We start from the raw sequence: 13425 nt of genomic DNA, 5'->3' as shown, positions 1-13425 counted from the left end.
CAAGTGATATCTGTATCAAATCCCTTGTGTTAAGGAGTGCCTCAGGCCACTCATGAGCAAATGCAAGTTGACTGAAGCCTTATGAGATGAAATTGCAGCAAAGAGGACTAAGTTGCATTATTAAAATTTCTGGCAGCCCTGAAATTTCTAGCATGGGACCAGTTATCAAATACTGGTGTAAAAGTAATGGCCTACTTAAATGCTTAGCAAGGACTGTGCAAAGGATTATTTTTAACTGTTTTGGATATGAATGCTGAAATCAAAGCATAACAAAAGGTTGTGTCTCTACTGGCTCAGAAGAACCAGTCTGTAACCAAATAATATAAAGTAGCAGTATCTCAACTTGAACCAAGAATCTAAAGTCTATCATTTGAAAATTAAAAAAACTCTATACCTGAGTTCCTGTCTCTTCTCCTTTCCTAGGATAAATAACATCTGAATGTGTCAGTGAAAGTTATTCCCTTCTTGGCAATATGCTTTTGTTCATTAATCACAACTTGAATTGTATCACCATACTTGTACTGCTGGCTTATGAAACAGATTGGAGATTCACAAGGATGTTTCTAAACACTTTGCAATGATTATACATAAAATAAATTGTATGAGCTTTTGAAGAAATGGAAAAGTGGGAAAGACTTGTTTCATTTTGTTGAAGAAATTCTTTCAGGAACTTTAAGATACAAATAAACTTACTCATCATAGCTCAAAATAAGACTGAGTGCTATAGGTAATAGCATAAGCCATGTCTTGTTCATGGAAAACAGCCTTGTCATCTGATTAGAAAAGCACTTCTATATTTTAATCCAGAATGTTTTGAGATTTATTCTAGAGCTGCATGACTGACTTCATTGGCAATCTTCCAAGACTGAATACATAGAAAAACCTAGAGAAAATGCTTAATTATTTCTTTAATATTAAGTGATGCATTTTAATATTTCTAAGACTTAGTTATGGTCTTTGGGAAGTAATCAGAATTTTATTTATTTTCTTACCATAAATTAGCCAAGGAAGAAAAGGACTTCAATAATATGTATGTAATGTCACTGGAATAAATAAAGAAATTCCCAACTAGTAGTAGTATTTCTTCCTGCTGTTGTATAGTGCATATTGAGATTTTCCTGAGTGTTTTAGCTAAGGGTCCTTAAAGTCATATATCTGATTATTCAGCCACTGCGACTTTTGAAAGATCTGTTGCACTTCAAATCACTGCTAACAGGGAGGTGTGCTGGAAGTTCAGCCATTTTTAGAACAGAAACAGGCAGGGCATGTATATTTATAAATAAATAAAAATATCGCCTGCTTGGAAAATTACATAATTAGCTAGTAGTCCATCATAATGTGCAAGTTTAATTCATGTATTGATTTTTAGGTGAGCTGAAATATTGTATTTCCATGCAGCAGGCATGAACTGCTCTAACAGCATGTGCTTTCTTCTGCTCATGTTTATTAATCAGAAAGTAAATTCCAGAAGTACTTGCAGAAGTAAATCTGCTTGAGGAAACTGAGAAGGACAGGGATCAGTGTCTCAGGACTTGCAGTACAGTTGGAGCCTTGGCACTAGCTATGACTTTGTGGGTAGTGACACTGTTCTGTGCAAAATAAAAAGAGTTGCTTTAGAAAATTAATAAAATAGAACTGAAGTCCTGTGCTATGAATCATCCTTCACAGAACCTTTCCAGCAATTACTGGAATTACTTAGTATATTGTAAGCTAAGTAGGAATTTTTTCTTAGCATTGGGAGAACATGCTTTCTGTCCCAATTTATTTAAAGTTTCACTGTTTTTTAAGTAATATTATCATGATTAACAGTCCCTACACATTGATGAAATGTATTTTTATTCTTGTCTGTAGGAACTTGTCATGGCATCCTGCGCTGGAAACTCAAAGCAAAATGTTTATACCACACTCTCATGCCTTTATAGATTTAAATAATGACTTCACTGCTGGTAAGTCATAGAAGTGTTAGATACCATCCTAAAAATAATTATCGCTAAGTGTCAATGTGATGTATTGCAACTTTCTTCAGTAATTATATGATTTTGCTACTTCTGATTTGAGTTTTTCAGCTACTTAGTTTTAATATCTATGATTTGAAAATTCTGGGTTTTAAAAAACAACTTTTAAAATAAATATCCTAACAGCATTTGCTACTTCTGGATGATAATCTTAACTACTACTTGTTCTGAATTATGTTCACCCTTAATGTGTTGTTTCCTGCTCTTCACAATCCTGTACTGTAGTATTCATGGCAACTGCATCAGGGCTGCAGTTTTTCATCCTGCGTATGGAATTAGTTAGGTAGTTTGAGTCAGCAAAATGTTTTTAAGACTGGATTTAAAATTTGCTTTTCAGGATTTCATTATTACTTCATTCTATTATGTTGTAGTTAGTTCTGTCATTGATAGAACTGTGTTCTTCCTTTATTTTGTTGGGGTATTTTGTCCATGCAATTCAGTTACCGTGGTGAATCTGTTTATCACTTACATACCTGGGTCATATTTCCAAGCACATTTAAATATTATGATAAATGTAATTTTGTCACATACTAAATTAATTCTGAAGTGCTTTTTTTTGCTAGATGTGCAATGTACATCAATTCATACATGGTAATTTTGGAAATAGAGCTTATCTTTTTCCTGTTTAGTTGCATGGGAATGAGAGAGGGGCGGGTCTATAAATTTAATTAAGATGCTTATAAATGTTGGGGATTAAGTTAATTGCTTTAGCATGCAGTCAAACCGTAATATCCAGTTCTGGCACATTGCTATGTAAAGCTGTCAAGTGGAAATTCCAACTGGAAAATTAAATATATGGTTGCTTACCATAATCAGTGTCATGTAATAACCAGTTCTAACACACTTAGCTCTAGAAGCCTTCTGGAATGTTTTTTTAGTGGCATAAGTAGCATACATGAGCATTCCAGGTAGCATTTTGAGTTGAGTATATTGAAGTATAAACTCAGAGGTGAGTAAAGGTGAGAAGTCTGAGATTCTTACATTGATCGGTCACAGATTGATCAATTTTTCAAGGTTTTTGACAGCTGCCAGACTAAAGAATGTTCAAAGAGTTCTAGTTAGTGCTGCTGCATGTGGAAGCTCCTCTATTAAATAGAAATAAGAGTCAGGATCTTTGTGTGGGTAGTGCTGGAAGCTTTTATAGAGTCACATCTATTTTTATATCTCAAGATGTGAGTAGAAGCTCCTGTGAAGCTCTTCCCATAAAGATCCTGACTTTTACTTGCTTGTAACAGCAAGGCTGTGACACCTCGGGCTGAGGTACTACGTTAGGGTGTTATGTTTAGTGCTGCGGGACGTGTTGTTACAGGGACCTGGGGAAAATTGTAAGGAAAATAATTCATTCTGACAAGAAAACTGGAGAAAGTATTACAGTATTATTATTTTTATTTTTTTAAAGTAATGTTTTACTTCTAAAGTGGGGGTAATAATTTTTTTTTACTGTCCTTATGAAGATGGGACTAACCTAGAATAAGACATATGTTGCTGAAAAATAGTATCGGTATATCTGATATTTAATGACTGATGTGTTTTTCCAAGAGTGCTTCCTGCCAAAATGAAAAGTTGCCAGTTGTCTAGTCCTGCCTGCACATTTATGGCAGTTCCCTGACATCAGCTCTAGTAGCTGTTTGGAGCTGGGGCTGCTGAGGAGCACAGTTCATTGTCACTGGAGTTATTAAGTTGATCCAACTCGCCATGCAGGATTGTCAGAGCTGATGTAAGCACAGGGAAAAGGTTGACTCCTCTTTTAGTAGCAGCAGTTGTAGGCTGCCTTTAACCAAGCATGAAATTGTACCTTGAGTCTCACTGTGCCTCTTCCAAAAAATACCTGTGCAGTGTTCTCACCACGTCTGTTCTAATTTGTGTGTCTGTGCAGAGCTGGGCAAGTGACTCATAGGTAGTCATCAAAGTAGTCAGGTGATAGAAATTAGGGGGGAAAAAAGGGCAAAACAACAAAAGCTGGAGGTGTGTGCAGGAGTGGTGGCACTGGTGGGAAGTGCACTCGGGCAGGCAGGGCACAGTGCTGGGTTAGCAGTGGTTCTCCATGGGGCCTGACACTGCTTGGCTCACAGGAGCTGGAGGAGGAGAGCGTTCCTGTGACTCAGTGTTCACCCACACAGCTGTTCTTCAGTGGGAACAAAGCCTCATTAGGAGCAGGGCCTGGTGAACATTAGAATCATATTAATTAAAAAGGAGGTATTGACAAGATGCAGGGGAATAATCTGCCTGCTGAAATCATGTGGCCCAAAACACTTAGTAGTCATGGGATTTGATGCTGCTGTGGGACTTTTGGACTGAAATATTCAGGCTGTTTACTCACAGGCAATGCTACTGTTCATGATTATAAGGATATAATTGCACCTAAAATGGATGTAGTGATTTTTGTTTACAAATAGATTATCAAGTCATGCCATTTTACTTATTCTTTTTGGGGTTTTTTGCAGGTATTTTAAAAGGTTTTTCTAATACCCTACAATATTTTGGCACACTTTGTATTTTGTAACAGATGCAGCCAATTTGATGACTTTTAGCTGGGCTATTTTTGGCAACTCTATCATTATAAACAGCTTAGGAGATTTAAAGTGTGCTTGACATAAAAAAAAATCCTCTCTGGGCTGAGAAGCTTTTTGCTAGTTTATTGCCTAACCCGTTTTCAACCTGCTGATATTAAACACTCAGAACAGAGCTTTTAATTGCCACACTTCTCATGCTCTGGGTGAAATGAAGTTGAATTGTTATGATTTCATTATATGAGAACTTGCTCATAAAGATGTGTTTAATTCCTAACAATGCTTCATGAAAGGCTAACAGTGTAGGGGTTTTATAATCCAAAAATCCTCTAACCACAACAAAGATAATACTAATCTTTCTCGGTGAGAGATAAACTGGGCTGTTTCAGAGAGTAGTGCTGCTGCTGTTTTTAAAGAAAGCATCCTCACGCAGAAGTCTCAGCTCCTTATAATTATTAATTCAGTAAGGAATTCTGAGTTAGACCAGGAAATTAATAAAAATCGTGCAAAAATTTGCGATATAAAACATTTACCAAAGAGTCTGTGTGTGCTTAATGGATAAACTAAATACCAGGTTTTGAGTGTCTTTTGCACGCATGTTAAGCATGTGTTGCTCCAGGGAGGAGTATCTGCTTCACAGGGTGGCTGAGCTGGGAGGGGATGTCTGGAAATGGGCTGGTCAGGCAACCTCCCATCACTGTCACTGCTGGGACATTGACACTGAGGCTTCAAGGTGAGGAGCAAATGTGGTTCTTGTTAGGACAGGGCTGCTGGGTGTCTAGTAATTCATACTCACACTTGTCATTAGTTCTTTTTCACAGCTGGCTTAGGAAAATAATCTTGCAGCTAATAATAATAGGCTTATCTGAGCAGATTAACATTAGGTGTATTTTACAAAGCAAACAGTCCAGTCAGCATTTCCAAGGAAGGATCCTCAAGTAAGAGGCCTGTCTTAAAAATATCACAGTTGAATTTTTTAGGATAGTGATTATTTTGCTGTGTCTTTTTTTTTTTTTTCCTAATTCGACAACTTCATTACTTTTATTGTAAATTTGTAAATGTCAGATATTCACTTAGGGCTAATGCTGTCCCTCTAAACTTGGGGGAAAAATTCAACCAGGATTGTTAAACCATAGATTTGTTTGCATTCAGTAATACAAGTCTTCTACCAAGAGCTCAGGCCCTACAAACACTTCTGAAGTGCTCAAATGCATGAGAAAAGCTGCCTTGGACGCTGAATCCCACTGTAACTTCATACTGTACATCTATCAATGTATCCTTGAATGCTATGAAAAATAGCTGATGTATTAAATACTCTGTGTGTCACTTGGATATGTGACTCCACAGTTTGGAAGTCGTGGTTTTACAGTTGATCTCGTGTTAAACACTATTTCTGGAGCTGTTTATATAAAATGAAGGGAAAATCATAAATTTGGGTTTGGGAAAACTAAAGTGAAAAAATCATTAGTCAGAAACAGCTTGCTGTAAGCTAATTGCTAGTCTCTTTACTGATTTCTGGTGTTAATTTTCTTATGTTGTTTTGCTTTGGGAATTTAGAAACCTAATGTACCAGAACGTTCACAATGTGTTTTCTTTTTGATTCCCACTTAGTTTAAATGTATAAATGTAGATAGTTTTGTTCTTGCAAATCAATCACTCAAATCATGGGTGATATTTCTGTTGTAGTAATTTAAACCTGGATTCTGAAAATGGTATCATGCTCAGTGTCAGATTCTCTGGTCATATTTCAGTGAGTTTCCTCTTTATGGAAGCTGGTAGTCTCTCTGTACCTCATGTTACCAGCAGAGATGATTTTCTGCAGCAGATCTGCATTTATTCACTATTCAAATAACTGGCAAACATGGTGGCATTTTAAATCTTGGATGGGACATGGGGGATGTGTGCATATATTTGAAGTCAATTTGTTCTCTGTGGTTCTGCCCCCTCCCTTACATTTCTCCACAAGCAGATATTCAGTAAAGCCATGTCACTGTGTCCTTTGTTGAACAGGTACAATTTTTTGAATTTCGTAACTGTTTTAGCTCTGATAGCAGAGCTTGCCTCTGAGTTTACAGCAAATACTGGAGGCAAAAAATGTGACATATAAGATAGACAGGATATATTTCAGAGGAGTTCAGTCTGTAAAGTTTTGTTTGTTTTTCATTGCTTCTGCTCTTCACATGCTTGTTATATGTAATTAAAAATGCTTTGGGTGATATGATCCCCTGTCACCCCCATTCCTCCACTTGCCCCTTCCCAGTGTTCAACAGCACAGGAAGTTCCAGTTCATAAAATCAAACCAGAGCTGGAATTAGCTGCATCTCCTCCTGCTGCTGGGACTGGGCTGCTTTAGCTGATGGCTTCTCTTGCTCACAGCTTTCCTTACAGAGAGAACCAAAGGATGGGTAGAGATCATTAGAGAAAAGAAAGAGCTTTAGGCTTAACTTCTTTTTTCCTCATCTTTCTAAAGGAGCCCATAATCTCTGCTGTATGATTAGCAGTTTAAATTTTAAAATTGCTATTATGAAGTGTTCCAAAAGCTATTCCTTTTGCAATTTTTAATTATATACTGATATAGTTATATACACTGGGGAGTTATATTCTATTTTTATGGGAATCAATAACTTAATACAGGTGAGAAGTAAATTGGTTCTGCCCCAAATAGCATTTTGTTGAGAAAACATGAAAGTGAAAATGTGTTCTGAAAGCACTCTTGAGGGGCATTATTTTCTGTTCCTTGAAACAATGTTGTTGCCCATATTATGGAAATAAAGAGCACTTTCTGTCTGAAAACTCATGTTTAACAAGTGCTGTACAACCAAAAGACAGTCCCACCTACTATGTGTGTTCAGCAACAGAAATCTAAAGTATAAATCTAATTTCAAGTTCTCCAGTTAAACAAAGCTTTTAAATTAATACATATTAATTCCTTTTATAGTAATTTTTAATAATGAAAGGGATTGTAGTGCTTAGTTATGCTATTTATCACTGTTTATCACCTGGTTTACTAAATAGTTCCAGTAAACACCTGATACATTTTTTAAGAGCCATTTCAACATAATAGATTTACAATCTCTTGTTATAAGCACATTTCTTAAAAATTTGCCAACACAAATTATCTTGTTTGGAACATATGAAGTCCTTTTGTTTTGCTGAAGTTTTTCAGAGTAGGAAGTTACTGTTTTATTTAATTAGCACCAAAAATTCATGTAGATGTACTTCATTTGCTCTAGGACAGCACTAATGCCACCTTGACAAATCTAAATACCACATGTAGAAGGTTTCTCTAGCTGAATTAAAAACCTAAGAAAAGAAGCATGGAATTAGTAAGATTTTTTTCTATTTCCATGTAGTAAAGAAATAAAACTGACTGTATCTAACTTTTTTGTATAAAATTAGATTTGTGCATAGTAGAAGTATTGTACAACTAATACTATGTAGTTACAACTAAAATAATTGTAAATAATGTTTGGTTTTAAATACTTTTTTCCTACAGGTGTTCAATCTGTAATGTAAATAGAGGAAAGTTATCTTTTATTTTGCCTTGGGTTTTAGGGCATTTAATGATTTTAATAATGTTGTTACATTACCATTCTGTCAACACACTGCAAAGCAGAGATTTTTAATTCAGCACATTATTTACAATAGATAAAGCTGGCACTTTCATCTCCAAAAGTAACTCCTGGTTAGAGAATATGCACAGACACCCCTGTTCTTCCACATTGATGAATTAATTTTTAGGTATGTTTGGAGTGTACACATAAATGTTCTAATTGAATGCTGTTGTGTCCATGGCAATAGTGTTTATAATAAGGGCACTTTCTCCCCTCCTTTATCAACTTAAACTTCTGAAGTAAATGTGAAATCAAGCAGTAACTTAATGTTGCTCATACCCTGGTGGCTTCTCAAGACAGTCAGGTGCTGGGGGGTTTTATTCTGAAATAAAGCCCTCTGACATTAAACAGAAAGGTCAAAACAGTCATTAGTGAAATGAGTGCTCCATCTAAAAATAGCACTATTTTTATAACACTCAAAAGTGACAGAAAATAACAAGAGTAATCGGAAGTGAACTTGGAGCAGGTTCTGTATAGTTAGGTTTTATTGCAATATCTCGTTCTAGTAAATAAAATCAGGGGAAGTAGGGTGAGACTGCAATACTACCTGTTTTCTTTACTGTTGATTAAAAGATTCATTGAAACTAGCCTGTTTGAAACAGGTTTCAGGATTGTCAACTGGGGTGCTCTTGTTGCTGTTTTCCTTACTGGCTCTTGCTGCCTTTCTCAGCCAGCCATCTGTAGAGGCCAGGGATTATGGAATCCTTCCCTTCCATTGTGTCTCTGGACTGTGGCCAGTCTTTGGGTGCTCAGCTGAGAGCAGGGGGCGAAAGGCAGAGATGGGTGCACAGGAGGGGAGAGGGGAAGGGAAGTGGAGAAGAAATCCAGGCTGAAGGCAGGGAATTTAAGAGATGGTGAGGAACAAACCCTGGATGTATTTCTACAAAAAGAGGATGTTCATTTCAGATGGACTTGAAGTTCTTGGAGGAGGACTGACCTAATGATGTGTGGAATAAGGGAAGCATAGCTGCCTGAGACTGGGTTGAGAGGAGTCTAGGAGTGGCTGTGTGAGAAAAACCATGGGATATGGAGCAGAGCTGGACCCGCTGTTGGCTATAGAGGTGGGTGGTTGGAAGCTGCCTGTATGTTTATTTCTGCAGCAAAAAGATTAGCAGGAAAAGTTGAAATGCTTTCATGTTTAAGGTGTGTGAATGCTGTCCTGCATTTTAATGTCTTTTTAATGGATTTCCTTTGTCATGATCGATGAGATGTTGCAATCATCACAGAATGGTTTGGGTTAGGAGGTACCTTAAGTCTCATCCAGTTACAACCCCCTGCCATGGGCAGGGACACCTTCCACTATCCCAGGTTTGCTCCAAGCTCCATCCAACCTGGCCTTGGACACTACCAGGGACGAGGCAGCCACAGCTTCTCTGGGTAGCCTGGGCAGGGCCTCACCACTCTGACAGGGAAGAATTTCTTCCTTAGGTCTAACCTAAACCTGCTCTCTTTCAGCCTAAGGCCATTCCTTGCCTTGCCCTGTCTGTGCATGTCCTTGTCCAAAGCGCCTCCCCAGCTCTTTTTACATTCTGGAAGGAGCTCTAGGATTTCTCCTCCAGACTGAACAGCCCCACCTCCCAGCCCATCTCCACAGGAGAGGGCCTGCTGCCCTTGGATCAGTTTGGTCCAGCACTGGCTTCTCAGCAGCTGCTTCTCTGCAGTGCAGGTCTCTGGTTTCCAAACCCTGTGGCACAAATGCTGTGCTCTTGCTGCCCAAGATGGGCCACCACAGACAGTAGCAGTTAGGTAAAGCTCCCTTAGGTACATTGCACAGACATTGTCAGAAATGTAGCTAGCTCAAGATGGGATGTGCTGTGTTCAAATTACAGTTTTAGTGTTTGTGGCTGTGTCTGGGGTGACTTGGACATTGATACAGGGTAGTTCTAAGTGCACTAAATAAACTCAATGCAGTCTAGCCAGTCAAGTTTTATGTTGCTTTCGGGAGAGATTTTTCAGTCTTCAGTGGGCCATATGTTGATACAGTGTCAAAATTCCCTGATCCTATCAAATAAAGATGGATGGAAGTGCTGTGCTTCCTCTATAACAAGCTTTAGCTTATTGGAGCTAGGAGCACTGTATTTGAATAGCTTCCCTTTTGCAGGCAGAAACATACATTCTAATAATCTCTTTCTTTTTTTGTAAGAATGACTGCTGAATTCAGTATTTTTCTATATATATATTAACTGGTGATCAGATGTAGCAGAGCTGGGATAGCAGCATCTTATTACTGAGCCACTTAAATTAAATTATAGCCAAATTTGCTCACCAGCTCATTTTTTAGGGTAGGTTGTGAGTACAATGCTAATACACAGTGGGTTTGTGTTGCAACATTATCAGATATCTTCTGTATTAAGTGTCTGGTATATATTTTAGTTGATTTTCAGTATTGTATATGTAAAATGCTGGGTAACCTCCATGCTTCCTTATTCTATTCTCAGGCTGTTGAATTTTGTTGATGAATATTCCAATTACTTATGTTGTATTTATGTTAATCACTGGCTGTTAAATCCAAAATAGGAAAGTGTTTTTAAATGTGAACACACTTTACTTTGCATTTGTTTAAGAGAAAGGTTTCCTCTCAGGCAGTATTGGTTTTTTACTTCTATCCATTGACTTAGGACACAGATGCTACATCTCAGGAAATCTGCCTGAATCTGACAAGATCTTTCCCCATCCCAGCTATCGAGTATTTTTCTTATCTTTGCTGCATCATGCCACAAATTAGGGATGCAAGAAATGCCCTGCAGACTTAGTCTAGTGGTCCATACAGCTAGCTCAATATTCTTTCACTGGCAGCAGCAAAGTGAATTTTTTTCCTCTTCCCGTTTCATATTTCCATTTGTATATCTACAGAATCTACAACTACCCCAAGGGCTGTTAAAGGTATCCCCTTGCCTGTTGTTTTTAGCATCCCTTCATGTACCTGTTGTCTGGTAAAACCATCACCTTTGTGTTCTGTAAATAATTGCTTGTTCAGCTCCAGATTAATTGGTTTAATAACCTCAGGTTGGAAATACCTCTCACTATGCTGCCATTAGGGTCATAAGAATTTGAGCAGCTGTCAATAGTTTGTGTGTTCTTTTTCAAGTTAGAGATCTTTATAGAATAGGTTCTGTTTCTTACAGCTGAAATTGCAACCTGAACTGCCTTCCAAAGGCAGTGTGCAGCATATCTACAGACAAGTGACTTTTTCTGAGCATATTTAATATGATAGGCATTCCTTGTAGGAACAAGGGGCTGAGTTTTCTTGATACAGCCAGAAGCAAAACAGAAATGTTGCAGTTTTCAACGTGATTAGTGTATTGTAATACAAAAAGTGTAGAAAAGTACTGTATATGTCTTCATTGTTGTGTAACCCCAGTACTGATATTAACATACAGATGTTAATGCATTTGTTGGCTCCATCTGTTCTCCTGCAGCTCTTACATATTTAAGAATTTAGTAATAATAGACATGGAAAGCAGTAACAGTGAAGTGGGAGATATGTTGTGGGCACCATTCCTTTGGAAAGGAAACACAAGGATTCTTTGCTGTGGCTGTTAGGTATTTATAAAGTGCACAGATTCTTACTTGTTGCCTCTCTGAGATGCTCTTGGAGTCAAAAACTTACATAATCAAACCAGAAAGAGTCATAAAGTAAGGTAGGTTGAAAGTAACATTTGGGAATTAACTGGTCTAGAACACTGTTTCAGACAGGACTTGTGTTTTCTTGCCCTTTTCTTTCACAAACTTGGGAGAAAAAACTTGTAATTCTGAACTATACAAATTTGTGAATAGTTATTTCTAGTGTCTAAATTGCATCACCTTTTTATATTGCTGTTGAAAATAAATGTTTTTGTTTTGCTTGGTTTGAAATCTCTGACATTCTTGATCAAAATGGATAATTACTTGTAAATATTAACAATTCTATTTGGTTTCAGTGTAAGAGAGTTTAATCCCAGAATCATGCATGAGCATTTCAAACTTGTAGCTTCTAAGAAGGCTTAAGGATAAGAAAGAGGACAGTTGGCAATAAGGTATCAGTGGAATTAGTTCAGAGGGCTCTAGAACTAGAGGTGGTGTTGTTGTACCTGTATTAAGTTGTCCTGTGGGAAATCACAGCTTGTTCCTTTAATGCAGGAGCAGTGTGGCACCAGCTCCTCTACACTATTTTTAGAAGATTATCTGCTCTCTTAGCAGTGTGACATTACAGCAGCCTTGGAACTGCTCTGCTGTGTTGGTTCCATTCGTTGTGTACAGTTTTATGTGCCTGGAGTTAGGAAAAAGGAGATGCAAGAGTACACAGAGAGGAACAGAGAGCAAAAATGATTTACTGACTTTAAAGAGAAGCTGATTTGGGGAGGGAGTTCAGTGCAAAACAGGGATGTTGCTGAATGGGTTTGTCTTTAAGCTGTAGAGAAAGGCAGTGCAAGGTCCTGCATCTGGGGCTCCTGGTGGGCAGCAGGAGCCAGCACCGTGTCCTTGTGACCATGAGGCCAATGGGATCCTGGGGGGCTTTAAGGAGAGCACTGGAGCAGGTCAGGGAGGTGACCCTGCCCCTCTGCTCAGCCCTGCTGAGGGTCACCTGCAGTGCTGTGCCCAGCTCTGGGCTCCTCAGTACCAGAGAGACGTGGAGCTCCAGCCGAAGGTGACACCGGTGCTGAAGGGACTGGAGCATCTCTGGTGAGGAAAGGCTGAGGGAGCTGGGGCAAGTTCTGGCATGGTGGCATTGGGTGAGTTCTGGTGTTGCAGCTGTGCCATTTTGTCATAGTCTGAGACAGTCCTAAAATGTGGCTAAACAGCATTACCAGAGGGAGTGCTGAGTTACTGCTGGCCAGGATCTCCCCTTGCACCGAGGACTGAGCAGAGGGAGGATTGGCTCAGCAGTGAAGGTGGGAGGTCAGCTCTGCAGTGAGAGATGGAGTCAGAGAGGTGCTGGGGAGAGGTTACAGTGCAGACAGAACGGCTGTGAGGGTCACCCAGCCTGCCCCAGCTGGGGAGGAGATGCTCATCCTTGGCTGGGTATTTCAAAAGAACACTTCGGAGCCTGTTGTAGCATAACCTGGGAGCAGCAGAGCCCAGAGCTCAGTGTAAATTTCAGTACCAAGTACAGCAAGGACCCTACTTGAAATGAATACTTAAACCTCAAAAACATTTTTTTCAGCTATAGTGGCATTTTAACCTGTAGGAAAATTAGATACGGCTTCTGTTATTTCATGTTTCTCTTTCTGCCCCTGTGAATGTATTGGATTTTTTAATATTTTTCTAGTTTATATTGATACTAATCAACAATATTGCACAAGCTTC

The 13425-nt window shown here is 38.6% G+C and overlaps 1 protein-coding gene across 1 annotated transcript in view; it reads left to right on the top strand.

Annotated features, from left to right (window-relative positions):
* Window positions 1-13425, top strand: part of ITFG1 (integrin alpha FG-GAP repeat containing 1) — a 72926-nt gene that overhangs the window by 7968 nt on the left and 51533 nt on the right. The window contains exon 6 of the mRNA XM_021540304.2: window positions 1852-1946. Within this exon, the coding sequence (XP_021395979.1) occupies window positions 1852-1946 (95 nt within the window). The remainder of the gene's footprint in view (window positions 1-1851; window positions 1947-13425) is intronic.

This window comes from Lonchura striata, chromosome 13, assembly GCF_046129695.1.
Source record: "Lonchura striata isolate bLonStr1 chromosome 13, bLonStr1.mat, whole genome shotgun sequence".
Lineage (NCBI taxonomy): Eukaryota > Metazoa > Chordata > Aves > Passeriformes > Estrildidae > Lonchura > Lonchura striata.
This window is presented reverse-complemented; position numbering and strand designations above follow the sequence as displayed.